This window comes from Vidua chalybeata, chromosome 17 (genome assembly GCF_026979565.1).
Source record: "Vidua chalybeata isolate OUT-0048 chromosome 17, bVidCha1 merged haplotype, whole genome shotgun sequence".
NCBI lineage: Eukaryota > Metazoa > Chordata > Aves > Passeriformes > Viduidae > Vidua > Vidua chalybeata.
In genome coordinates this window covers 10169683-10197363 of record NC_071546.1, presented here as the reverse complement: position 1 = coordinate 10197363, position 27681 = coordinate 10169683, and the positions used below count along the sequence as shown (strand labels likewise).

The window sequence follows — 27681 nt, the reverse complement described above, 5'->3', positions numbered from 1 at the left end:
TGGGCTCAGCAGGAAGAACAGGAGCCTGGCACAGGCCAATTCCTCTGCAAATATTTATCTGAAGCAGTGTCAAAAATTTGGATACAGCAAGGGTCTTGCTGTATGTGAGCAAGCACAGGAATGCCTGTTTGGGACTACACTTGAGTGTCTGCCCCAGGAGGCAGAGTGGGGGTCAGGTACAGAACCATCAGTCTGATCCCAGTCTGTGCTCAGAGGACACAAGCAAGGAGCTTCACCTCAGCCAGAGATTTCTTCATCAAGAACTTAAAAAAGTCTCTGAGCCTGAGGGAAGCGGGACAAGCAAATGTTTTTGGAAATAGTCCCGTTGATGCTAAAGCTAAGGGGGAGCTGAGACCCTCACCTGTTGGATGAGAAGGTGCCATGGACACTGATGCAGTGCACCTTCGGCTCGATGAGCTCCATGGTGAACTGTGCAGCAGGGATCAGGTACACTTTGTGCTGCCACACGGGAGAGAGACACCTGGTTATGTGACAGCCTCTGCCACGGGAGCCACAGCTGTCCCTGTGCCCACCAGCCAGCAGGCACTTCAGCTAATGCCTGGCAGTCACATCTCTGCTTACTGCCCCTTATTCCTTAGCACGAGCCTTATGGCATTTAGAAGCTCCACATATTGATGGGATTCTTCCATCCTTGGCTAAACAAGGAATGTCTTCAAGATAAAAAAAGGAACTGCCCCACTGCTACAGAGCTCCCTCTGCAAGAGTAGCTGCTTCTCCCCATCTCCTCCCCACTCCCAGTCCCATGATCTACTTCAAAATACCCTACTGACCACATTCTCCACTTGGACTGGTTGTGACACAGACTATCATCCAGTATCCAGTCCAAACAGGGCTAGAAAACCCAGACTAAGAGCTGAGATCCAATCCAAACAGAACTAGAAAACCCTTCTGGCAGGCTGGGTCCCAGTCCAGCCTTTCCTCTCTGTGACTTGTTGACAGAGCTGCCCTCAGAGGGAGCCTTACCAGGAAGAAGTCAGCCAGATCAGAGGTGAAACGAACAGTGGCCTCTGAGGTGAGTTCAAAAGTTGCCATTCGACTCTGGGAATCTACAGCAATCCCTCGACAAAGGAAACTGCAAGAGAAACACACATTTTGAAATCAGCCTTGCACAGGGTCATGACCCATTTCTTGTCCTGCCAGCTCTATGTCCTGAGGGGATTTACACAAAGTCCCTGGAAATCTTCTGATGTTTTTTTCTGGCTGCTCGCAAGAGCAAAGTTTTCCAAGGACACCCCAAACATTTGTTTCCTACTGCAAAGGTGGCAGTCTGAAGCCAGACAGGGTTTGACCTGTCTCCAATAAACCTGCCTGTGGGTCATCCCCTAAGTCAAGGTCCCTACCAACACATTCAGCTGTAAACAGATGCACAAGATTATCTCCTGGCAGAGGCAGGTACATACTTCCCTGAGAGGGGCTGGCCAGCCACTAAAATCTGTGTCCAGCTAGAATGAGTCTGGACACACAGAGCTCAGCTGGAAAACACTGAACCTTCTTTGTTTACGTGATAAACCCAAAAAAGTTCAGCTGGAGGGGAAGCTGTCCTTGCCATGGCAGAGAACTGGACCCTTTCTCCCCATACCTGTAGACACAGGGGTAGAAGGTGAGCGTGCCCTGCTGCGTGGCCGAGCGCGGCGAGCTCACGGCGATGCCCACGGTCTGCAGGGCGTTGGTGTTGGCATATTCCACCAGCAGCACGTACTTCCCAGGCTGGGCCACGGGCAGGGACAGCTGCACTTCCACCTGGAGGACAGAGGGATGACTGAGGGACTGTGTGCAGGATGCTACAAACCAGCCTCCTCTGCAGCTCAGGGGACAACGCACCAAATCTCATCAAATCCTTGCAAACCTTTACACGTGAGACTCTGGGTTTGGGTGCCTTGAACAGGGCACACAAACACACAGCTGCACGGGTGTAAAGCCTTCCTGGCCACCTGCCCAGCTGTAGGTAAAGCCCCAGACAGCGGGGGCAGGGGGATGAGCGCTGCAGTGGCCAGGAAGGGGACAAAACAGAAGTGCCACTCACATCACTGCCACTGCAGGTGGCCATGCGGGGGTGGGACGGGGTGAGCTGCTCCGTGGGACACAGCCTGGGGAGCCGGTTGTCCAGCCTGCACACTGCATCCACCCCTGGCACGGCAGGGAAGCCCTCCACGGACAGGTACTTGTACAAGAGGCAGCTGGAAACACACAGGAAAAAATTTGTGAAGCACAAAAGTTACATCATGATTATAAAAGTTGAGAACACCCACAAAGCCTGGGTCTAGCCAAGTTTGCAAAAGGCTTTGGTCTATCAGGAGGGCCAAGGAGCAGCTCTGGTCAGTGGAGAGCAAGGGACTGGGCATTACAGGACCAGGGAGAGCAGTAACAACAAAAAACTTCTCCCCTGGCAATGGGTTTTATCCTGGGGACCACTATTATTGTGGATGGGAAAACCAGTGTCCAGAGCCCAGCCAGCCTTCCTGCCAACATGAACAAGAGGGTCTGGGCAAGCAGATAGATTAAGATGCTCCAAACACTACCAGACTCTGTTCATTTTAAATAGCCCAGCAAAACCTACTCATGGCAGCCATTTTCGAGAACACACACAACCTGGCACTGGGAACCCACCCTGGCAGAGAGGTGGGCTATGGTGTCACTGGGTGAGCTGGCCCTCCAGGGTCCATGAGAAAACACAGACTGGCTGTGTCATGGACAAAAAAAAAGGTTGGCTTTCTGGGCCAGTGCAGGTTCTACAAGCTTTATTTGCCACAGCTCCATGAGCAGTTTGCATCACTCACTCTGGACTGTGTATATTCCTTAACCCCAGGCCAAGAGGAGCTGAGCAAGCCCCACACAGCACAGAGATGTGCAGATCCTTACTTCTGGGTGGCTTGTTCAGGGGCTGGCTGGTAGACACAAGGCTCTGTGACCTTCAGCTGCAGGATTGGTGCTTCGTAGTATGAGCTGGGCAGCAAAACCAGATAGTCCTGGGAGGAGAGATGGGAGAGGTGTTATGCCTGGGACACCTGTCCCCAGGGAGCAGGGTGGGTGGAGCACAGGGCCTTACCAGCAGCACACCCTGTGCCTCAACAACCAGAGACCAGGTGTTGGGGTTGAGTACGAAGGGCTCCCCGAAGCTGTTCTGGGGCACAGTGACAAAGGCTGGCTCCGTGCTGGGAGCAAAGACAATCTGCTTGATCTGCTCTGTACCTGGAATGGGAGGGATGAGAGGCTGTGAAGGGACCTGGAATGGAAAAACTGGGGCTGGACATGGGAGGATATGCTCAGGGAAGCAGCTTTGTGGTGCAGTGGACAGTGACAGGTTCCCACTCTCTCGGTGCACCACAATCCCACACGGTCCTGAAACAGAGACATCCACTCTCAATCTGCTCAACAGCCTAATGGGAGAAATAAATATAAATCACTGCAATCCTTAATGCAAATCCAGAGCTCTCACAGTGTGCTCTGCATCCCCAGACTGCCAAGCACAGAGTGTTGCAAGCCAAGGAGCATTTTGCCAGCTAGAAAAGGAAAGAACTCATCTGTGAAGAGGTAATCCTGAGACAGACAAAAAGAATTGCCCAGATACATTTTTCCTCGGGGAAATTCTGACCCCAGCTCCACAGGCAAGATACCTGTCCTCTGGCAAACTTTGAGGCCCCCAAGGTGTGCTCCTGCCTTTCTTCCTGCCAACCACAGACTCTGCACTCGATATTTGGACATTATTTTAAACTGACAGAACAGAATGGGTGCAAGGCCTGATCCTGCTGCTGCTGAACAGCTCCTTGGCTCATCTGACAGTCCCACAACCTCTTCATTAATGGATGCAATCACAATAGAGCACCTAGAAGCAGACTGTGTGCCTGCCCAGCAGGTCAGGAGCTTCTGAAGAGCACAGGTGAGGGGGATTCACTGGGAATGCCTGCACGGCGAGCAGATGAGATGAAGAAGGAAGTGGAGAATGTGGCACACTGACTGCCCTGGTGTGATACATGGACATCAAGACACAACACACAGGGCCAGAAGCTAAAGCAAGGGCTTCTGCTACTGCTGGGATGGTTAATAACCCTTCACATGTGTGGCAGCTCTGTGACACGCCTGGCATCAGCTGAGGCTGGGACCTCACTTTTCCAGACGGGAAGCAGAGGTGAGGATTCAAGGATTGAAGAGATTTCCCTGAACTGGCACTGGGGTAGATTTACTGACAAGGTTGACGTTTCAGATCCCTTTGAGGCAATACACAGCTCCAGCTGAGACAGCTTCTGGAGGCAGAGTGGAAGAAACCAGGCTGAAAATCCCATACTTGGAAAAGGCTTCCCCTTTTGCAAGCCACATCTTCCAACTTCTTTCCGGGCTGCTTGTTCTTTGTCACGTGGAGCCCTTTCCATCCAGACATGAACTGGCTCAGCACTCCTGAAGCCTCTCAAGGATGCTGGTGTCCTGTTGTTGATGTATCAGTTTGGCTGCTTGCCTTCAGCACTACAAAAATCGTGTTGCTTCTGCACAAGAAGTGAAGCACTTTTTAAGGCAAATGAGCTCTGCTGCTTGGATAGGACAGATTAAATACTTCCTGACCTTTGATGGGATCCCAAAACATGACCACGGCTCCTGCTCTTCTTGTTCTTCTGCTGTGTAATATGACTGGACATAAAAAATAAGCCATTTTTCCTCTCAAAAAGAAAAAAAATAGAGGGCAGAAAAATAATATTTTGGCCTTTCAAACCTTGCATATCACATCAAAGGCAGAACCTATGTCAACTCAAGACAGAGAAGAGAACTTCACACACTGATAAATTAGATAGTTAGTGTTGACAGCCTTGTGCTGTGGATGTGTGGTCTGGAGGAAGAGCTTCAGCAGGACAGTGTGGCCGTGGCATCCGAAGGGGTAAAATCAACCATGGCCTCAGCTGTGTTCCCATGCAGTCTTGCTCAGATTGTTTCCCAGAAAATTTGCTGCCCAGATTTCTAGGCTTGTTCAGACATCTTTTGGTGGCTCCTCTCCAGCAGCTCACGGTTTGACGAGAGGACACTGCACCAGAGTGCAATGCCTGTGTAAGGTGTGTAATTCCACAGCACTTCCAAGCCCCACACCACGTGTGAAGTCAGCAGCCTGGTTTGGGAGAAGCACACGGGAAAGGCAGGACTGCCAGGTCAGGGCATCTGGTAAATAAAACCACCTCCAGCTGCCAAAGTTTGGAACCATTCTGCTTTTGTGGAAAGTCAGCTCAGTTTTGCCTGGGGCACTGGGGTGATCTCATCCTGTGCTGGAAAGGTTGTACGGAATTGTACAACAGTTTTATGTCCCAGCAGCCTGGCTGGTGTCAGTCCTCAGTGCGCAGCCCCAGGGCTGGGCCCACCTTGCTGCTGCTTTGGTAAATAAAGGGGGCTGCAAACTCAAATCAGCCTTTCAACTGGGAGAGCAGGACTAACGGGTAAAGCCATATGGAAGCGTCTTCTGGAAAGGATGATGCAGAAGGTTGCCTGGGATGGGGAGGAGGTGGCGATGGCACAGGGAAGCAGAGCAGTCTGGGATCCTTACCTCTCCTTCGTGGCTGATAAGCTGTAATTTTGCCATACACAGTGGCCCCTCCTGAATTAATATACCTCAGGATGACATGGAACAGATAGAGCTCTGCTTCCTTCACGTCTACAGTGACTCTGATTTTATTCTGCAAAAAGCAAAAGAGCACACGGGGCACACATCACTGGGGGGGCAGCTCCTGAGCGCCCACCCACTCTGGGGAGGGCCTGACCCGCCTGCCCTACCTGCCTGCCTGCCTGCCTCTTTTCCCCCTCCCTCGCCAGCCCGCAGCACGGCTCTGGCTGGCCACCTGACACGGGCACACTCGGGACAGACACACCTTGGGGCAGGAGAAGGGGCAGAGGAGCAGTGTCGCAGCGTGGGATGCTCTGAGTTAGTCTAGAAGTGAAAAATGCACTTACAGTTGCCACAAACATTAAACTTTCCTTCCTCAACGACCGAGACCCTCCCTTCCACACTGGCGGGCCCCCGGCTGACGTAGCGGAAGACGAGGCGGAAGAGGTCGGGGGAGGTCACATTGAGAGTCACCACTACCTTGGGCTGGTGGGAGAGAGAAAGGGGAGAGAAGCAGAGCACACCTTCAGTTACCTCCACCACCCACAGTGCCAGCCCAAGCGCAGCCCTCGGCTCACTGCTCCCAAAGCAACATGCCACAGTGCGAGGAGGAGACAAGCACACGCACCCTACTGCTCACGGCACCTTGTGACACTGTCCCTCACTTTGGGGACACTTGGGGCCAGCCACCGAGGGAGCAACCTGTCTGTGGAAGGGGGTGGGAAGGCTGTGATCACACCTGGAAGATGCTGTGGCACAGCAAGGTGGCTCATCTGTCCTGGGGCACATATAATTACATGGGAAAGGTTATAGGAAGTTGTTGCTTTTGGTATCAGTGCGCTGCTTTTGGGTTTGGTGTGCTGCCACCAGGTACCAAATTCCTGCCCTTGTATTTATGGGGCTCTGCCCAGCTGCCTACAGAAGAGGCTGGGAATTGAGCTGGTGCTCAGGAATGTGCAGTGCTAAGGACCAGCAGGGCTAATAGACCGTACAACTGATAGCACATCTGCTCTCCCCCTGCCTGCACACCGCTTGGCAAGACCCCAGCTAAGGAGATGCTCAAGTCTGACCCATTTCAAAGAGATCCTAGGCTTAAATAACCTCCTGCCCAGGGAGACTTCTAATGAGGGCTGGGCTAAAGCTCCAGTTACACACCATCTTCCCATGGAGAGCAAACTGGAAGGGTTTTGATGATAACAAATTACAGGTGACACCCGCCAGCCGAAAGCCATGTGTCAGCCCTTCTATCAAGGTCCATTTCTAGCTCAAACACCAATGCTGTGTGCAACACTGCAGCTATGAGCTTGAGCGTGAGCTCCATCCTTAAGCTTTAAGGCTGGGATTTTCTCAAGGGAGGCCCACAGGAGTTCACTGCTTAGCTCCTACCTAAAATTCAGTGGGAAACAGCCCCTCTGTTATTTCACCTAAACACAAAAATGTGAAGAGAACTGAAAGTACATGCACCAGAGTAAGAAGCATCTTACATGGAACAAGACTGTCAGAGAATCACTGCCCTGTACTCCATCCCCAAACGTGCACACACTTCGCAGAGGCCATGCAGAAGAAACCACCAAGGAGAGAAAAAGAGTCAACAGAAGAAACAGCTTCACTTCTAGGACTTACACAATTCCAGGTTAGCATAAACCATTGTTACAGCAAACCAGCTAACAGCAAGGGCAAAGGCTGAAGGGTAACAAGAGGTCCAAGCTGAACATGGCAGCTGAGGAGGAGATACTTATTTTTGGAAAAGGGAGGAAAGGTTATGCAGAGTCAGTTGAAAGAGGAACAAGGAAACTGAGAGACAGTGTTTATAGACATCCCTGTAAGTAATCACCATGCTACCACCTTTGTCTAAATAGATTAGGCTATCACGGGATTCTCAGTTTAGGATCTTTCCCCTCATCAGTCTATGCCACCCCCAGCACTACAGGAAATATCTGCACAAACAGGCTATATATATACACTGTGCTGTTTATGTTGGCCAGCCTGTGACTTTGGGGGTTTCAGGAGCACTTGGGATGAAAGACGTGTGCCAAAAGCACATCAGTCCTCCACCGGCCACATCCTCCCCGCAGGGAGCCGGGCTGGGCTGCAGCCACCAGGCGTACCTGGATGGAGGACATCTGTGCATATCCTCGCCAGCTGAAGCCCTCGAACTCCAAGGGGTTGTAGCCAAAGCGCACAGCCCGGCCGGATGGCGTGGTGCCTTCCTCCAGCTCGAATTTCAAGTGGTGAAGGTCAGGGAAATAATGGTCCCGTGCTGGTCTGGGGAAGAGAGAGCACCGTTACCTGCGGGCTGCCCGGAGGGAGCGGCGAGAGGACACCTCCGCCAGGCTGATGTGACAGCAGCCCGGACGATGAGGTCCCCATCCCCGTGGTGGCAGAGGACACCGTGGGAGGCAGAGCTTGCCAAGGTGCAGCTTACTGGGTGCAGGTGGGACCGCGTGTGCTCTGCCGGCAGCGACAGGCTCCGCTCCGCTCCTCGCAGGACGGCCCCAGGGCCCCGCCGACGTCGCACCGGCAGCCTGCGGGCAGGAAGCGCCTGTTTACATTCCCGCCGTGCTAACGAGCTCCTGGTCGCTAATCAAAGGCACATCCCAGCGGGCGGGGAGCCTGCGGCCACTATTTTTATTCCATTGTATCCGTTTTCATATTTGGCCCCGGCCCCACTTGGATCGACTCTTCTTCCACCTCAGCTCCGAGCTATTTGCAGGCGGCTGATGGAACAAGGTCTGCAAACCCTCACGGCCGGGCGCTGCAGCCCTGCCTCCAGCCGTGCCAGCACTGCGTGGGATGGCTCAGAGCAGCCCCATCTCCTCCTTCACCTCTCCCCATGGACACGGTGGACAGTGACCAACCCCAGGTATCCATGTCCACCCTCTCCCAGCAGGAGGAAGGGGCACTGCTGCAAGGATGTGACCAGTGGTTCAAACACAGCAGTTTCTGGTACCCAAAGGGGTACCTTACCTGGCTGTTTGTTCCCCAGCCTGACAGACCCGTGTCCAATAGTGGAAAAGCATGACCTCAGGTCTCCAGAGCCACAGTAATTCCCAGGCCATGCTCTGGGCTGTGGTACAGAATCATAGAACCAAGGTTGGAAGAGACAAAAAGATCATTGAATTCCAACCATCAACCAGCACTACCACTGTAAACTCTTAAAGCACTGAACTGCATCACCCCAAAAACGATGACCCAAAACAGAAGGTGGGACATCTCTTGCCCCTTTTCTCCAAGGTCACCAACCAGTCAGTCTGTGCAGTGGGGCAATTTCTTGTGGCTCCCCTCACTCACCAAACACATCACAGAAGGGGCTCACCTTGGCAGCCGAAGTAATTTGCATTCTCCATGTTGAAGTAGCCGTCCTTGCAGGTCGAGCAGAACTGCCCACACACGTTGGCTTTGCAGAAACACTGCCCATCGCCCTGGGAGAGAAGCAGGCACGGAAACTCATTCCCTCCTGTTGCTTGTCATGGCTAAGCTGTTCCTCAGTTATTTGGGTTCTGGTCTGAGACACTGCAGAAGCAGCAGCTTGAGATTCATGCTCCACACGGCTTCCTGCGTGTGGGTGGGCCAGATAAGGGCCAGATAACTTAAATTACACAACAATAAAGGCAAACAAAAACCCAGGCATCCTGGGACAGACCCAGAAATGTTTAGGTGCCTAATTTATGACAGGTCTTAATCCCACATTCTCATGCAAGCCCAGATTGTGGTCCAAGCGCTGAGAGCTCACTGCTGGGGCTTCTCCAGCAGCTGCTGGGACAGACAGAGCTGAACACTCCCAACGCAGCACACTCAGAGGAGCCTGGAAACAGAGAACAAACCCACCTGCCGGCACTCTGTGATTCCACTGATGGTGCCCTTGGTGTCACACTTGCAGCCTGAGGAGAGGGAGATGAACAAGAAAGCCAGAAGGTCAATCAGCCCCTCAGAAGAAACCTGATGGGGTCAGTACCCACCACACCAGAGGACACTGGTTGGGGTAAGAGGAGCCAGTAGAAGTAGAAGGCAGCCCTGCACAAGGGCTTATATTTCATTTTGGACAGCTACTGTTGAGGACACAGCTACCAAAGACATTTGCCTTTTCTGCATATTTGGCCATGAAAAATTAAGTGTCTGTAGGGAGGGCTGAGAAGGGCATAACTCATTGCATGAGCCCTATGTTTCATCCCAGGCAAAAAGCTCCAGGCTCCAGCCTTCCCCCTTTCCACGTGAGGGTCACCCAGAGGACTCCAGCTTTGACACATCACTTCTGGGCGAAGATGGAAGGAAGGCCATCACTTCCAATCCTCCAGTGATGGTGCTCACTGGCTTGGGCTTGGCTCTTGGACCATGGAGGGGACTTTTGCAGACTCTGCAAATGCCATTTCCTTACTCAGGCAGCCATAGGGGTTCTCTGGAGTCAGGTTCCAGTATCCAGGCTTGCATCTGTCACAAGCTGGGCCTTCCACGTACGCCCGACATGCACAGGAGCCCTGGGGAAAGGCAGAGGGAGAAAAGAGCAGGTGAGAATTTGCAGTGGTTGAACGTGGGGTCTGCTGCTCTGGCTGAGCTTAAGGAAGGACTTGGTCCAAAAAGAGATAAAGTAGATCATACAAAATGACCTGCAGGGGTTGTGGTACATTCATTTCATACTCACTGGGGCCAGCGAGGGATCTGCAGTCTCCAACCCTGCTGGGTTACAGGAGCCCACTAGAAAAGAGGGGTGAAAGAACAGATTTATACACTAGCCCACCCCTCAGCTGTCCCTAACTGGGGTTATTTCTCCCCTTGCAAAGATTTTGGGGGATGATAAACGCATTTACCAGCACCCAAGAGACTGGAGTGTGCCAAGAGATCAGGGAAAAGGGGCTACCTTGGCAGTGGGGGAAGCCGTAGGCGCCAGGCACGCAGCTGTCACAGCGCAGTCCTGTCACCTTGGGCCGGCAGCTGCACTGCCCCGTGTCCTGGTCACAGGTGCCATGCAGGGACCCCTCCTGGGAGCACTGGCAAGCTGCAAGAGAGGGGAGAGAACTGCTGGAGTGGCATTCAGGGCTTCCCAGCAACAGCCTCTTTTGTCTGCCTGACCTTCACCAAAAGCAGCCAGACGTGGATTATAAATAAAATTCTCATTCTTTGCTTTTGGTTAAAACCACCCTATCTTTTAAGAAAAACAATTGAAGTCTCAATGCTTATCACAGCCTTTCACATACATTTATGTGTATTTCAGAGGCAGGGAAGAGTTTTGGTTGAGGAGAAGGGGTGTGATCTCATCCCCCAAAAGTCAGTCGCCAGTGACATATCAGACCCTGCAAAATCCCAAACGCTCAAGAGAAGCATTTGGCCATCAGGGTCTGCCCTGTGGATGTTGGACGTGGGCAGCAGGGTGAGGGCAGGGCAATGGTTCCACAGCTTCTGCATGACCTGCTGCCCATGAATGCACAGAGATCCCACTGCCCTATCACAGGAAAGGTCAGCAAGCTGCCAGGGAGCTGGCCATGCCTTCCTGGCCCAGCCAGCACACCTCAAATCCCTGCCAAAGGAGACATTCTAGGCTGACACCCCTACACTTGCTAACAGCAAAAGACTGCTCAGGAAACAACAGATTTTGAAAAAATATAAAAATCAGGTGGTTCTTTTCTTTCCTTGCTGTGGGTCTTCTACAGCTCTGCAATGTGGCTGTGGCTTTATGAGACAAAAAAAAAAAAGTGACTACTGAACTCCTGTGAGACCATTTCATCTCTGCCTCCAGCCTCTTCAAAGGCATATTGCCGGCATCAGCATTTGGGAGGAGTGTTCTGCCAGCTGGCAAGGCTCAGGAGTCCACATTTAGTACTGTGCAAGAGGGCGATGATGCTCTTTTGTTGCTTCACGGAAATTGTATCACGGATTACTTTTTAATGAGCAGTAAATTCTTGCTGGGAGACATAAGAGTACATCTGGCTTCCAATCGGGACTGCTGACAGGGAGGGAGATGGGGACACTCTGCTCAGAGCTGGGGAGGGCTGGTCAGAGGATTTGGGGCTGCAGGCACCTGCCACAGGCATTGCTCAGTCCTGGCACCTGTGGCAATAGCCCAGGAGCGATGCAGTGCCCAGGGAAATGGATGGGATCAGAGAATCATTAAGGTTGGAAAAGACCTCTAAGATGATCATCCAACTGTTCCTCCAGCACTTCCAAGCCCACCACCAAACCATGTCCCCAAGTGCCACATCTACATGGTTTTTAAATCCTCCCAACGATGGTGACACCACCACTGCCCTGGGCAGCCTGTACCAATACTCGACAACTGTTTTGGTGAAGAAATTTTTCCTAATACCCAACCTGAACCTCCCAGACTGCAACTTGGGGCCATCTCCTCTTGTCTAGTTACTTGGCAGAAGAGACCGGCCTCAGTCTCTCCTCGCAGTGGTTGTAGAGAGCAGTAAGGTGTTACTCACGTGTGCAGCTGGGGTACCCGTAGAAGCCCAGGGCACACTGGTTACAGGTGTGTCCTGCAAAATTCCCGTGGCATCGGCACTGCCCCGCTGGGCTGCAGTTGTTGTCCACTGCACCCCGGGAATCGCAGGAGCAAGCTGTAAGAGCAGGATTCTGATGATCCCTGTGATCTGTGGTCAAGCACTGCTGGTCTGAACCATCATTCAGCCCCCCAGGAATTAGCCACTTCCATCAGAAAAAATGAATTTCTTAATCTCTCAGCAAATCGTGCAGTTATTTTCATAACCATATCAGGAAAATGCACTGAGGGGTCTTACAGCCTATTCAATGTTCCCCAGCAGTTTAGTAGGCTAATGCACTAAAATGACACACATGAAAGGCATAAACTGAGACACCAGGTCACAGCAGGGCAGTGATGAGGAAGTGTGACTGATAAAAACTGCTTTGTCTTCCAGGCTTTGCTATGATCCATGACCCCCAAATCAAGCCTGCCAAACTCACGGTGCAAACCACATGGATTTGATATTGAGAAACACCGAAGTCTTGCAAGAACAGCTGTGTTTTTTAGAGCAGCAGGAGCTGCAGGTTCAGGTGCTCACCGTAGCAGTGGGGGTAGGAGTGGTAGCCAGGGCTGCACTGCTCACAGCGTGGCCCAGCAAACTCGGCTCTGCAGAAACAATTCCCGGCGGAGTCGCAGCCTCCCGGCAGCGTCCCGACAGCACTGCAGCCACACACTGCAACACACAGAAACCACCCCCTGAGCTGGGAGCACAGGGCAGAGGTCGTGGCAAAATGTCTTCTTCCTGGGGCTCTCAGACAGGCATCAGGTGCTGCTCTAAAGCCTTCAGACCATCAGTCTCTGCCCATGGCACATATTCTCCAAAACCACCTTCCGGTCCTTCAGTCCCCTGCCAGAGGACTCTGGCTGTGTCCCCACCCAGGCCCGTGAAGGACAGATACTCACACTGGCACAGAGGGTAGTTGAAGTAGCCTGGAGCACACTGGTCACAGGACTGCCCTTCAAATCCCGTGCGGCACAGACACTGCCCTGTCTCGCTGTCACAGGTGCCATCGTACTGACCAGGGCCAGAGCACTGGCAGGCTGCAAAGCAATAAGGGCAGTAGTAAATAAGCAGGTTTTTTTGTCTTTAGCCTGCCCAGGAAAGGAACCAGAGCATCTGTTCCTCTGGGGTAGAAGAGCAGTTGCTGGTGAAAGCATGGGGAAAAGAGCTGACAGCAAGCATGCCTGGCCCATAGCTCAGGAGTCTTCAAGAGTCCCCCACAGCTTGGGAGGATGCTGGAGGGTCAGGGCTGGGTGGAAAACAACAGCAAAAGTGCAGAAGTCATGGGAATTTGTCACTTGGAAGTAGAGCTGTGGAATTCCTCCTCCCCAGCATGGGTGGAGAACAAGGAGAAGCCCAGCTGGGGACGCTGCCCACGGGGTACTCACGCTGGCAGCTGGGCCCGTAGTGGCCTGGGGCACACTGGTCACAGTGTGCTCCCTGGAAGTTGGGTTTGCACACGCACATCCCCACCCGAGGGTCCTTCCGACAGGCGTTGCCTTCCGTCCCACCCGCGTAGCAGTCGCAGTCTGGATGGGGACACACAACAGACACCACACACGGCTGTCAGCCGAGCTCTGAGGTCCCACAAGGACACGGCAGGAGTTGCCCTGAGGCAGCTCAAATGCTCAAGCATTTGCTTCCATAACCTTCCTATCAGATAAGAATGTTGTAACCAACCCGAGCCTGGCTCCCGGGGCGGCTGGGAGGCCTCAGCACCACGCTGGTGTGAAGGTGCAGGGTGGGCAGCAGGGCAACACACAGGGCAGGCAAATGCTGCTTCCACAAGCCCCGGCAGAGCTGAGTCAGTGTAGTGTGGGAATAACCAGAGCCTTTGGCTAACCAGGGTGAACTTTGGGCTTTCTCTCTGGTCACTCCATGCTCAGCTGCACCCGAGACCTTCCCACTTCCAGGGCAGGGTGTTCCAGGCAGGCAGTGCCAAGGCTCTGAGCCAGCCCTGCTGTCACCAGCAGCAGTGGTGTGGGGTGCTGGGCTGGGAGAGGCAAGGACAAACATCATCCAAAAACCAGAGGGAGGGGGAGGTGAGGAAATGAGAAGGGAAGTGAGAAATTCCAGCTCAGGAAAGAAAAAACCTGTCTGGAAGATACAGACTTCAAAATATCAGAAGGAAGGAAAAGGTTATCTGGAGCATGCTGGGGAGCATGAGACAGGGGAGGATTTGGTGGGAAAAGGGACAGAATAAAGCACAAGGGGTAGATGAACTGAGAGGAGTGAGCATGAGAGAGGAGGGAGGTGGAGGGGAGCAGGGATGAGAGCATGGATGAGCTTTCTAAACAACAGAGGAAGCGACACAGAGAGAGTGGGAGGTGCCCACAGCAGAGCTCCCAGCTCAGCCACAGCCCCTCCAGGACCTTTGGGGGAGGTTCCTCACAGGGAGGGCAGAAGGGCCATCCCCACATGGCCTGGACCCCAGAAAAAAATCACACTGTCACTCCAGGCTAGAGTTTCTACATCTGTAAAAAGGGGATCATAAAACTTCTTTTCCCCCCAGCTCAGCTGCTGGTTGTGCCCTCTTAAAACCACTCAGGGCTGCCTCACACAACGTACATGCCCAGTAAGCTGAAGACCTGCATTGGATGGGAGGTATAACAGAAATGACAGCATTGCCAAAGCATCAAAGAAAATTGCACTGCTTACTTATTATCTGTCCTGCAGGAAGCACTTGCTCTCCAGTATTGTTGTAAGAGAAAGCTGGAACAGCTGTGCAGAGAAAGACACATTGCACAGGTCAGCACACACACTCAGAGAAATCCTGATGGAATATCGGGGACTTGACAGCCCCAAAGCTGAACAGGATGAATGTGGAACATGGAATAGATGTCCCACTAAACAACAAGCCATGACAGCCCTTTTCAGCCTGCCTTTCGTAAGGAAGTGGGAGATGAGACTCCAGCCAAATGGGAAGCTCCTGTTGACTCTGTGTTCAGAGCAGCTCAGCTCTGGTGCAGCTTCCACCCAAGACAAATGTGGACTTGTGCCCACCTGAAAGAACTCCTCCTGGGACAGGAGCGCCACGTGGCATGGGGAGAGAACATCCCAAGAGCCACAGCTGGAGCTGCTGGTTCTGTGGGCTCCCAGCTGTGAACCCCCACTTACGGTAGCAGTGGGGGAAGTTGAGGTAGCCCTCGGCACAGGCGTGGCAGTGCTCCCCGGTGTAGTTGGGTTTGCAGTAGCAGCGCCCGGTGAGGTCCTCACAGGTGCCATCGGTGAAGTCAGACTCACAGTTACAGCCTGCAGAGAGGGACAAGCCAGCAGCAGTGTCACTGAATGAAGCCTCAGACCGCCTACAGCAGGAAAACCTCTCAGCCCAACCCTCCAGAGCGCCCTCCCCAGTGTCACCAAGTCCAGCAGGATGTCACTGCAGAGGAGTTCGCACTCACGGTAGCAAATGTAAGGAGAGTCGATGGGGTGGTCAGGGGATCGATAGTACCCAGGGATGCACCTCTCACAATTAATGCCAGTGGTGTGATGCTGAAAGACAGTGGGTTAGAGAGGCATCAGCTCCTCTGCCTGCAGGACTCACATTCATCTGCCAGATTTCATAACAGCTCCAGGTTACAGAGGAAGCAGCTCAGGAGCCTCAGCACACCGAAGACCTAAATCTGCTCAAAATTCCACATACACCGACCTGGGAATAAAGCACTTCCTGCCAACTGTATCCTCCCATAAACACAGGGTGAGTTTCAGGTTCGTATCTGACCTTGAGCCCATTTCACTTCTTTCAGATGGTAAAATGTCCTGACCATTTTGTGCTTGAAGGATGGGAGCAACCTGTTTCCTCCAAGCAAGGAAGCACAGCCAGAAGTTTCATGCCAATGCATTAATTAACCAGGTCACAGTCACAATCACCTTGGGAAGGGAAGAGCTACTTTCCCACCTTCACAGAGACTGAAGACTAGCATTTTGGTGGGCAGAGAGACATGCAGGGGGATGCCAGAGCACTGTGAACTAGGTAGGGATTACACAATGTGCTAGGCAGCAGCCTGTCCCTCCCAATTCCAGTGTCTCAGCAAACTAAAGCTTTAGGAGGCACTGGTACTACCAGGGAAGAGCTAGAAACCCAAGTGCTGTTCTCATTACTGGTGCACACTCCTTTAATCCACAGCAAAGAGACTAAATTTCCAGGCAGAGACCTAATTTAGATAACAGAGGAGCTTGGTGGAGAGGTCCCAGGAGGCTGAACTCCAGGCTGACAGCAGAAACAAACACAAATATTTGCAACAGCCTTTTCCAGAGAAGCTCTTCGGGCCTACCTGGCAGTCAATACAAACACCTCCCCCTTCAAACTTGTCCTCACGACTCCTGCTGGCTTTGTGTCGATCCACCTCCGGGTCGTAGTAGCAGTCGTAGGCATGGCCGTTGCAATTGCAGGCTGGAATGCAAAGAGATGGGAGCTAAACCACCCGTCCTCAGAGGTCCTTCAGTCAGCAGCTGCATCTCAGGATGTCAACTCTCCCTCCTGGGTTTGATGGGTTGGTTTTCCGTGAGGAAAGATGCCTGAATGCATCTGGGGGGATTACATGATCTCCCAAGCTCTCTGAAGTCTTTCAGTTCAAAAGCACAGAAGCAGCAACTCCTCTGGTCTGCAACCAGGAGAGCGCAGCGGGCACAAAATCACAAGCAAAATACGTGCAGGCATGTATGGACGAGAAAGAAAAGTCACCACAGTGGGGCCTCGACTAGTCTGGTTTAGGGTGCAACATTCTTGCCTCTTTTATCCCACCCTGGATAGAGGTGAGCTGTAAAATCCAGCACCAGGTGAGGAGGCTTTAGAAACTCCCAGGATTTAAGATCCTTTGCCACCCTGTGTTTCTAAGACACTGTTTCATGCAGCTCTGTGCTCTGCACTCCCAGTGCAGCAGAAATTCCACTGTCGGCACTGACCAAAGGTTTCTCTAGACAAATAAAGACGTGCTGTACGCAAACACATCCAAACCTAATTCATCTTGCAGACAGAATTGTGCAACGAGACTTGCCTGCACGAACCCTTGGACGCGCTGGAGGAACTGGAGCGCCAGCAGAGCCAAAGTCCCACACGGACCTGGGAGACCTCCCTGCGTGAGCCTCACCTGAACACCAACCCCTGCTGTGCAGAGTCCTCTCTGCTGTGTCACCACCCCCGGCTCACCCAGTCCCACACAGCACCAGCCCCAGCAGTGCAGCGAGCAGCTTCTCTGCAGCAGGGCGCTGGGCTGTGCCCGGCAGGGAGGAAAGCCCAGCTCCCACTTACGCTTGCACTCGTTGGCGCTGTCGGCGGTGGCAGGCTTCCAGGGGAACTGGTTGTAGCCGGGGCAGCAGCGGTCGCAGGAGCCACCACAGGTGTTGTGCTGGCAGTCACACTGCAGCCTGCGGGGACAGCAACGGGGCACAGACAAGGCTGGGGTGGTGAGAGGGATGTGTGGGATGGGGAGCTGCTGTGTGACCCTGCTGCGCATCGCTGTCACCGATCTGGTACGTGAACGCGTGGTATTTGCTAATCCCAATATTCTGCAAAAGAGGCTTCTAAGGCACTTTTTTCAACTTTTTAATTGATTTGGTTTTTTTCTGAGCCAAACACCAAACTTTGCTATTCCAGATGCATTCTCTCCCTTTCTTCTCCTCCATAATCATTCCTTTTTTCCTTCATAGGGATACAAGGATAAGAGAAAAATCAGTGTGCCACTGCCTAGCCAGCTCTGCAGAGAATAAAATGTGAAAGGGTTGGAGGTGGCAGTGGTAGAAATCGAGCTGAAGATGATTATTTGAGAGAGTGCAGCATGGCGCGGGGACCCAAAGATGTCCCCACCACTGTGCAGGGGCAGCATGAAAGGAAAAAATGATAGCCCAGAGCTTGGAGAGGGATGGCACCACACAGGTGCTATCTGCTCCTCCAGGTACACCTGTGCTGCAGGGAGGAGGGCATGAAATTTGAATTAAGAATTGCAGTAGATGCTGGCCCCACGCTCCCCGTGCACTGCACCTCCTGCTTTCCAGGCAGGGCTGTGCTGGGTAAACAGGCAGCTCCGGAGGCGCCGGGCAAGGAATCTCGACAGGCACCCGATGGATCTCGTCCCTGCCCACCGCCAGGGTGATTCATTAACGTCACTGACATCAGCCCCAAAGCCTCCACTTAGCACAGGGCCATTCCCATCCAACACAAACGCTTTCTGTTGTATTAGACTTACGGATAATACAGCATGTTCCAGCTTTTATCTATGCAATTACTCATTTCCCCTCAGGGCCAGTCTGCCACTCCCATCTCTCCCTCCTCCAATGCTTTTCCATTCAAAAGCAGAGCGTTTAAAAATAAACTTTTTTTTTTTAACGTTAGAAACAAAAGGAGTAGTCATTCAGGGTGAAGTGTAGGAGAGCAGACACTCTGCAGTGAGCTGAGTGCCACAGTTTCCACCTACATGTAATTTTAAAATGTGGGACCTGCAAGTCTGTGTATAGTGAATTGCCAGGTAGAGGCAGCAGCACAAGTAACCTCATTTTAATGAAAATAATGGGATGATCTGAAAGTTTGGGAGAATGGAAGCAGGATCCACACTCAGCATCTTTGCTTCAGGCAGAGGGGTTGAGAGGCAGAAGGTCCCAGTGCTGCCCCCAGCCCTTCCCTTGCAGATGCCAAGGGACACTTGGCTGCAGTCAGTTCTCTCAGCACTCGTCATGCCCCATCCCTGCCCACATGCACAGGCTGGGCTGTAGCTGGCAGAGTCCAGGCATGAAACTGAACCCCTGGCTGGAGCTTAAGTGGCAAAAAACAGCCCTGAAATATCCACCAGGAACTTGTTCTTCAAGTGTTTTTCAGACCCAAGGGGGAGTCTCAATGAGAGACAAACCTTGGCTGTGTCCCCGGAATGCAACCACCCACAGACCTCTCACCTGGCTGACCACCACTCAGTACTTTCAAGGAAACAAAATTTTATTGTTTCTTTCCATGGCAGCAGCAGGAGGTCAAGATTAAGATCCAAATACATATGTGTGGAGAAAGATGGTCACTGAGTCAGGGAACTTATAAACCTGCTGAGCAGTGTTAATCTCCCTGACTGGAGGACGTGGCTCCAGCCACACGGCCCAGGCTCCTTAAGGCTCAAGATGTTTGAAAAGAACTGGTTCAGTTCCCAGAAAACAAGAAGATAGCACTGCATGAGTAAAGATGCTCATTTCAGAGGGAGAAGGAGGTATTTATTTAGTCTCTGCTGTTCAGAGTTAGTGATGACCTCTCAGAGAGCTCATCTGTTATGGCTTTACTGCACCTTGTGCCGAGTCTGTGCTGCTAATGAATTACAGACAAATGTGCATAAACCACAATATTTACATGTTTCATTGACTGAGTATATACGAGGGAGAAGAGGGAGCGGCTGTGTCCACATAGCACGTATTTCCTGGTCCTCCTGCTGTAAGAAATGAAACCGCAGTCTTCCCGCTGGAATTGATGCTCAACAGCAGAGACTAAACAGTTTCCAGCGAGCAGCTGTGGCAGAACTGAGAGCAGCACACAAACACTACAGCATCTGGATTTGGCTGGGACATCTGAGGAGCACAATCAAGAAAAGAAAAAAAGCCTCTTCCTCTGTTTCTGACTGTACGGAGGAAAAACCACCTGCAAAAAGAGACTGACAGATGGCACAAGTCTGCTGGCACACAGGGTGCTCTGCCTTCCAAATGGGAAAGGGGAAGCTGGAGTTCAGGATGCAGCAGTGGGAAAGCATCCTTCATCTGTGGATGTGCTTCTGACCAGCCAGGCTGCTGCTGTCTTGGTGGTTATCTTCACAGGCACAGAAGGAGCAGCTGGACTCTCTGGTTGTCTCCTCTCTTGCTTGTGGCATCTGTGACAGGGCAGTGAAGCCACGGAAACAGTTGCTCTTATCAAACAGATGCAGAACCCTTGTAGGGTTCTCCTGAGCTCATTCAGCCTGGAAGCACACAACTCTTGTCTGGGTTCTCCAAGCCAGGTTCCTGATGATTCTTATCTCACTGCTCCAAGGGTTTGCCAGGAGAAAGGGTTGTGCCTCATCCTGCTGGTGCTCACCTTTAAGCAGGAGAACATTCCTTCCCTCTGCTTAACTCAGCCCATTCCAGCTTAGGGCAAAGAGAGAAAGCTGTGAGAAGTGCAGAGAGCCTTGAGAAGGCCGTACTGGCCCACAGGTCCCTGCAAACACTCACACAGGGCCCAGATGTGCTGCCCGCTCAACACAGCTGGATGTGCAGCCTCTGTAGCTTGGCACTTCACACAAACTTTCCAAAGTTGCATGAATACTACCACTTATGGCCAGGAAGTCAGCTCATGGACATGCTTCATCATGTCCTGAAGTCTTTGCCAAGATTTCCAGCTCACCTCACCTCTATCAATGTGCTCACCCTGCCTTTCTGAGCAACAGGCACAAGAAACATGGGGATGTGCAGAATAGAGAAGTTAAAATGAACAGCAGAGACCCCTCCAACAGGCTGAGATTGTGGGATTTTTAATAGGGCCAGGCCAATCCACATCCTTTTATTTGCATTTCCTTGCCCAGCTGCTGCCACACATCAGATTCTGAAGAGGCAGGGCATGTGCAGAGGGCGCACCACACAGACTGCTGAAGACATGACAGGTTTCTGGTAGCTGGGCCTGTGTCCCAAGGGGACAGTGTGTCCGAGCCCCAGCTGATGTGGCATTACAGATATCCCCAAGCTGGCTCTGTGCTGTGCCAGGGCAGGAGGGCTGGGATCCTGCCCAGCAGTGCCCACTTCAATGGGAAGGCTGCACACAGCTGCTCCCACAGCCTGGAAAATGGCAGCATTTCATCAATTACTCATTTTCTCAACTGAAAGTATCAGATTTCTGCTGACTTGCCTGTGCTCCTGGGCTTGCTAAAGGGTACAGCAATGCCATGAGAAGATCTGTTTATCCAGCACCTTTTCCTGCTGTATCCCAAAGGACTTACAGCTGTTATTTTCTGACTGTACAAAGTACGCAAGTCGGAAATGTTTCCTCCCTCAGGCCAGCGTGATCTGCTCTGGGTGAAATGCAACAGCTGCTTACCAACATGTGCTGCAACATCACACAACAGGCTGGGGCCAAGAGTGAAGATGCCAAATGCATCCAAATGAGAGTGGAGGAGAAGAATTTCAGGAGACAGAGACAGTTGCAAGCAGAAGTGGCAATGAACAAGGATATCCAACATATTTCTCATTGTTCAGCCTTCCCTCCCCTCTTGGAGAGCCCCAAGCCATTGATACACCCAAGAAAGGTCCTGGCATTTCCATGTTAAAGAATCACTTGTCCCCACGAAGCCTTTTGCCCCAGCACACAGGTGCACTTTGCATCCAGCAACACCAATGTCTAAAAAACAAGGAACTGTACATTCAGATATTTATGAACTTCCTTTTGTCAGAGAGTTTGGCACACTCAGGCAGGCTTGCTTACCAATACATCTTTGTTTTAATACTTTCAGCTTTAACCTTGGCTGGGACTCACTGGAATTTTATTTTAGACCATCCAAAAGTTCTACATGATCCTGATGAGAAAGAAATACAAGCTCCCCTCATCCAGCTGAATCTACCCATCCTTTTATAAAGGCAACATTCAAGCTGCAAACAGATGGCTAAAAGCAACACTTCCATGGTCTGAAGCAGCTCTTTGGCATTCCAAGTTGCCAAGGCAGATGGGAAGTTCCATCAGCCAAAATGTAACTTCTTTACACAGTCTTGTTCTTTTGCTAAGAGTTGTTCAGATATGTACATAACCAATCTATGGTTCTTATGAGCAGAAATGGGAAGCAGTCTCTGGTTTCATGGGAGACCATCTATTTATGACAGCATTGTCCCAGTGCTTAAGAAGCCACATGGGAAGCAGGAGACTCCTCTGCACAAGTTCAGAAATGATCCCAGGACTCTGATGGGAAACCTCCCTGCTCTACATCAGTACCCCTCCTTCTCATTCTCACACTCTGCTCCAGTGGGATGGCAAAGTTGTGGACAGGAAAACTCAACCAGGGAGCTAATCTGGCTGAAAAACAGTCTCACAAAAAGTGTGATTTTTAATACTTTGTCTGGAGCAGTTTCTGCTTCTTTCTCAAGGCAGAGCCACAAGCAGCAGGATGGCACCATTACAAGCTCAGGACAGGACACAACTAACACTTGGTATCACCTTTCATTCTTAGAACAGTAATTCAAATGCTTTCCCACAGAACTGGGATTTTGCAGAAGGTACCTGTAAGGGTCGTTGGGGTCTTTGGCATCGCAGACGTCGGCGTGGCCGTGGCAGACACAGCGCCCTCCGATGCTGATATCCTTGATGCTGTAGTAGTACTGGAAAGCACAAGAAAAGCTGGCCATGACTATTTTTACAAATCAATTTCATAACCATTCCACTCAAGATTCAGCAGGACTTTACCCAGTAAAATGATGTCTTGGGGTATTTCCCTTACAGTGACATTGTAGGCTGCAGATCCACCACCTCTAACAGAGCCCATCAGCTGTGAGTGGGGGGCTCCCAGCACAGCCAGAAAGCCACATGTGACACCAAGAGATGTTTCCCCGTTCCACATTGCTGGTGTCATCCCAGGCAGCCTCCAGCTCCAGCCACAGCAGCGTCTGCTGCAGAAGCCTTCAGCTTTAGGGGGTGCAAGACCGAGAGAAAATCCCCACAGGCAACAGCCGGGGTATCCCCTCCCCAGAGGTGGCTTGCACAGCTCTCAAACACTTCCACCTCACCAGAGGAGGTATCAAGGCCTGCCTTACCCTCCTGGTGACCGTAGGGTCCCTCAGAGCTTTGCCCATCAGGTGGCCCAGCAGAGTGTTGGTCTGCAGGAAGCGCAGTCGGATGTTGGTGGCTTTGGTGAAATTCCGCAGGAGAGGAGAGTAGGAGAAGTTCATGGCTCCTGGGCGCCCGTTTACCAGAGAGACAACAATCTGTGAATGGGAGGAGGGAAAAGGCCGGGTTGGACTGGGCACTGAGCAGCCTGCTCTAGTGGAAGGTGTACCTGCTCATGGCAGTGAGTTGGAACTGGGTGGTTCCCCCCCACAGCATTCTGTGAATCTGTGAGAACAAATCTGTGCAACCCTGTGGGGTGGGAGGAAATCAATCTCTCTCCAGATGACTGGATCAGCTCTCTGTCAATCTCATTTGGTTGAACTGAATACTTTAAAGTGGTATCCAAAAATCGAGAGGGAGCCTATTTTACAGGAATGCCAACAGCCACTGACCAACCCTGGAAACTCCAGGGGATGAAAACAGGCAACTGCTCACCTCCCCGTTTTCCAAAGGCACGATCCGGGAGTATTCAGTGGTGCAGATGGCATGGTCATCCCTGGTGATACGGTCCACAGTGTGCTGGCCAAACTTCTCAATGCAGTCCCTCTTGGAAGCTGTTCATCAACCACAGATGAGAGCAGTAAGAGAAAAGGAACAATTCCCAGCCCTCTATGGGTTTTCCCATGCTGACCACAGGAGAGATGGGTGTATAATCTTTGTTAAGCATTTACCACATAGAGATTGCTTTGTGTCATTAACTCTGTCATGGCTAAATACATGTCCTCCACTAAGGGAGGGTGTCATTCTAACAGTAATAGGTAGGAAACTCTCCAAATCACCTCCCTGCAGTAAATGAGGAAGGTCAGAATAGCCACTCTACCTACTGCTACCACCTGCAGAGAAACCCACCCCTCAGTTTTGGCACTAAGCTCACAGTTCAACCAGCCTGAGATCTGACTCTGGTCTCAATCTGTTGCCTTGCTGGCAGTGGATTTGCTACACTGCTTCCACTGAACTGCAGAAGGGCTCTTTGCTGCCAGGGCTCTGCTCCTGATGTAGGAGCTGCACCATCAGTTCATGTGGCTCCTAAAGCTCCTGGGTCAGTCCTGAAGCCAGCACAGAACCCACAACAGGAGCAACCACAAGCCACAGTCACTGCTGGGACATCTCCCCCCAGGCAGGGTGGACAAGCAGACATCCTGCAAGCCATTGCTCTGCCTCTCCAAATACTGCAGGTCCCCTCCTCACACCTTACTCTGAACTCTGCTCTTAAACCAATGCCACAGACCAGAGATGCCAAAGCCACCAAGAACCACTCCTTGGGGACAGCAAACGAGGGCTCCTGCCACTAAGTGGCAATGCAAGGCTGGATAAAGCCAGGGAACAAGCATCACCAGGCAGCCACTCTGCTGGCTTGGTGACCTGCTCTGGGGACACTGAATGCCAACACCGTCCTCGCAGCTGCAGGAATGGCCTGGCTTCCCAGTATGACTGCTCCTGCAAGTCCAGCACCCTTGTCCCCAGATGTGTGACATCCCTGTGCTGGCAGAGCCAAACAAAGCACTGCTGGGGCAGCTCAGGGCCTGACTGTGCAGGGTGGTGAGCACCTACATCTACCCATGCAAAAACCTACACAGTGCTACTCTCAGGGACTGTTCCCCAGGAAGAGCATGGACAAAGGCTGCTGCTCCTTCCCACCCCTTTTCACCTGTGCCAGGAGCTCACAGCAGAGTGTGCTGAAGTGAATGTCACTGCAGTGCTCCTGAGGGTGCTTCCATGGGGAGAAAAAGGAAGAAAAGGCAGCCAACACAATCTCCTGCTCCTGCCAGCACTGCTCAGCTCACACAGGAAACTGAAGGGGAAATGTTAACCCAATTCACGGGAATAATCCTCCAAAATCTGTCTCAATGTGCCTGCAGAAGGCAGGTCCCCCACTCCATGTGCTGCATGGGTAGGCTGAGCCAGACAGAAGGAACAGCAAAGAGGGAGCAGAGAATTTCTGTCTCCCTGCCTTCACCTCTGGCTTGCACCGATCCACACCTTGTCTCCAGAAAGTGGCCTTGCTCTGGGAAACACTGTTTTGGCAACAGCAAGAGCTCAGTTGCATCCACAGGAAGATGTGGAAATATTTAACATCAGGTCTCTGGCCACCAAGGTTTGCTTCACCAGGTGCTTTTTTAAAGGCAATTTATTTTTAAAGCCCCAGGCAAGGAACCTGTCACCACCGGCTTGAGATGATTGATTTCCAGAGCGCTGCCACGGCTGCATGGAGACAGGATGCCCAGCCCAAGGAGCTACTCAGGAAAACCAAAGAACTCCTCCAGTTATTGCAAAATCTGCACAAGCATGTGAGCCAGAATCTGGGCATTCTGAGCTAAACCAGAGTAACACATTGGCCTTAAACTCTAGCAGTGCTTTAAGGAAACAGACAAGGACAGAGCCTCACCCAGCAGCCACTTCTCTCTCCTCCCACAGAGCTAAGCCCAAAAGCAGCCTGGCACCTCCCGTGATGGGCAGCTCGAGGGACAGTGCTGAGCCAGGGTGGACAGTGCCAGTGTCACCTCTGGCAAGGCTCACTGGCTGCTCTGAAGAAACCCTGCATTTCTGCCAGCTGCTTTTAACCCTGGTACTGACCTGGCAGTGTTTTTATTAGACCACCTACAGAATTCCCCGCGATAAAAATAAACCTGCGCAGAGGACTTCTTGTGCTTGCAAATCTGGCGGTTTTGGAGCAGCCACCTCTTTATTTCCATGGGAATTTTCCACTGGGCTGTGTCACTGCACCTCCCTTCTCCAGGGGAGGGGTAACAGGGCATGATGTTCCAGGAGGGAAGGGGACTCCAGACATTGCAGCACTGCCACTACACACTCCATGCCAGTGGAGCAAGAGCTCCCTGTGCAGCTCCAGACCATGCAGGACCAAAACTGTAATGGGGCCCAAGAGAGGCTTCAGAACTGGCAGAGAAATACTCAGAGAAGATAGAAGAAAGCAAAGCAGGAATTTGACAGCAGTAATTCCCTACTAGCACACAGCAGAGAGAAAAACATCCGCCCCAGAGAGGAGCCACCACGCAAAGGCAACACAGTGGTAGTATGTCTGCAGCTCTTTCTTGCACAAGAAGAGGCCAGAAATCCAAAGTACAGCCTGACAGGTAAGCCAGAAATATGAGCCTTTAGGGATAGCCCAGGGCAAGGCCTCTGAGTGCTCTCAAGTCCTTTCTTGCCAGGTTTTAAGCTCTGGCTGCAGATCTTAACTCACATCTTCTCCCAATTACTGCTGCTGCTTCTGGGAGGAGCTGGTGGTTAACAAGTTCCTCGGCATCCGGCTACCCCACAGGCCCTCTGGGAGAAGAGTTTTGTAGAACCAGCTGTTTCTTAAGGTTTTAATCAGAGAACTGGGAAGCCAAATGCACAAACTGGATCTCCCTTCCAGCCAGCTGTCTCTGATCCCACCTTGCACAGCAGCAGGACAGCAGTTCCCTGCCCTGCACAGGCTGCATCCAATCTCCGGTACTGATAAGCACAAGGGAATGTTTTCTGCATCCAGACTTTTCTGTGATAGCAGCCACTTGGAAGCGAGCTGCTGCTTGACTTCTGGAGGAGCTGAATTACAGTCTGGGATGGTACAGGGAAGAGACTGAAAGAGGAGGGCAGGGAGGAGATGATAAGAAATCTCACCTTCAGACCTAGATCAACAACACCCAACTGCAGACACTGGTGCCAGCTTTGGCACTCCCCTACACATCATGACAGCATTTTAAAACATACATTTAGTACCAGAGAGTAAAATAGTTCTCCTGTCCTGAGGAGCATTCAACCTTCAACTCTTGCAGCCTCATTGGGCAGATGAAACAGAAGACATGTCCTCATCACAGCAATGACACAGGGACAGCTCCAAACCCAACCCTGTATTGGCACAGAGTTATCTTCACCACAGCCTCACTACCTGGCACTGAGCTGCAGCCCCCTGTCATACTCACAGGCAAAATACTGCCAGGGCTCGTAGGTGAGGCCAAAATCAGTGGATCGCTCCAACACCCAGAGGTCAGGACGAGGGGAATTGGCAAACTTGATCAGGACATATGCTACGTGGAAGAGCTGAAAGAAAGGAACACAGAGTTAGTTGGCTGCTTGAGGCATCCTGAAAAGCAGAGAGAACTTCATGGAATCCAAGTGGAATAAATGAGCTGGCACTTTGCAGCTCCTGCTGCTCACAAGCAGCCTGTGGAGCGAAATCCTCCGTATCTAAAGGGATGGTGATGCGACACGGCTGCTGCAGAGCCAGATCAGGGAGCTCAGCTCCCACTGAATGCAAACACAGCTCAGACTTTGTGGCTACAGGCTGTACTCAGGTTGTGCTGGGAGACACCTCAGGCTTAGCCTGAGCAGGCTGCATTACAAACAGCTACAATGCTGCCCTGAGGACTTGGCTTTTGGGCTCTTTGTGGGGTAACAGGTGACACACTGGCCTGCCAGCCAGGGAACATCCAACTGTACCTTGGAGACAGTACCACAAAAACCCTCCTTCTGTCTTTTTAAGGCATTCCACACACCAACAAAGCCTGTGTTTGGAAGTCTGTTCCAGAAAAACCCCAGCACAGCTCCTCTTCCCCAGGTGCCACAGGGAAGGGAGAGCAGGAGACCCATTTGGCTCCAGCACAGCTCCAACACGGGGCTGCTCCCATTTGTCTGGACACTGACATGTGCACACACACTCCTGCCAAGTATAAAATAAACCTAGTCTTTAAAGAGCTACAATGTCAGTGCTAGAGAGAAACAAAAGCCCCAGCAGAATTTCCCTTCCCCGGCTGGCACAGGCTCGCTCCAAGAACCCCCACTCCATCATCCTGTCACAAAGTGATATT

At 51.9% G+C, this 27681-nt stretch overlaps 1 protein-coding gene across 1 annotated transcript in view; it reads right to left on the bottom strand.

The window, feature by feature from the left end:
* LAMA5 (laminin subunit alpha 5) overlaps positions 1-27681 on the bottom strand; it is an 85840-nt gene that overhangs the window by 21851 nt on the left and 36308 nt on the right. Inside the window, exons 3-29 of the mRNA XM_053958863.1 lie at positions 26797-26914; positions 23312-23430; positions 22804-22974; positions 22274-22371; positions 17327-17442; positions 16350-16468; positions 15477-15567; positions 15193-15327; positions 14734-14796; positions 13464-13604; positions 12978-13115; positions 12613-12747; positions 12016-12150; positions 10452-10589; positions 10236-10288; positions 9972-10071; positions 9425-9477; positions 8913-9018; positions 8022-8121; positions 7705-7861; positions 5944-6082; positions 3068-3210; positions 2881-2987; positions 2045-2198; positions 1601-1761; positions 985-1093; positions 362-459 (exon numbers count right to left, since the gene is read on the bottom strand). Of these exons, the coding sequence (XP_053814838.1) occupies positions 362-459; positions 985-1093; positions 1601-1761; positions 2045-2198; positions 2881-2987; positions 3068-3210; positions 5944-6082; positions 7705-7861; positions 8022-8121; positions 8913-9018; positions 9425-9477; positions 9972-10071; positions 10236-10288; positions 10452-10589; positions 12016-12150; positions 12613-12747; positions 12978-13115; positions 13464-13604; positions 14734-14796; positions 15193-15327; positions 15477-15567; positions 16350-16468; positions 17327-17442; positions 22274-22371; positions 22804-22974; positions 23312-23430; positions 26797-26914 (3197 nt within the window). The remainder of the gene's footprint in view (positions 1-361; positions 460-984; positions 1094-1600; positions 1762-2044; positions 2199-2880; positions 2988-3067; positions 3211-5943; positions 6083-7704; positions 7862-8021; positions 8122-8912; positions 9019-9424; positions 9478-9971; positions 10072-10235; positions 10289-10451; positions 10590-12015; positions 12151-12612; positions 12748-12977; positions 13116-13463; positions 13605-14733; positions 14797-15192; positions 15328-15476; positions 15568-16349; positions 16469-17326; positions 17443-22273; positions 22372-22803; positions 22975-23311; positions 23431-26796; positions 26915-27681) is intronic.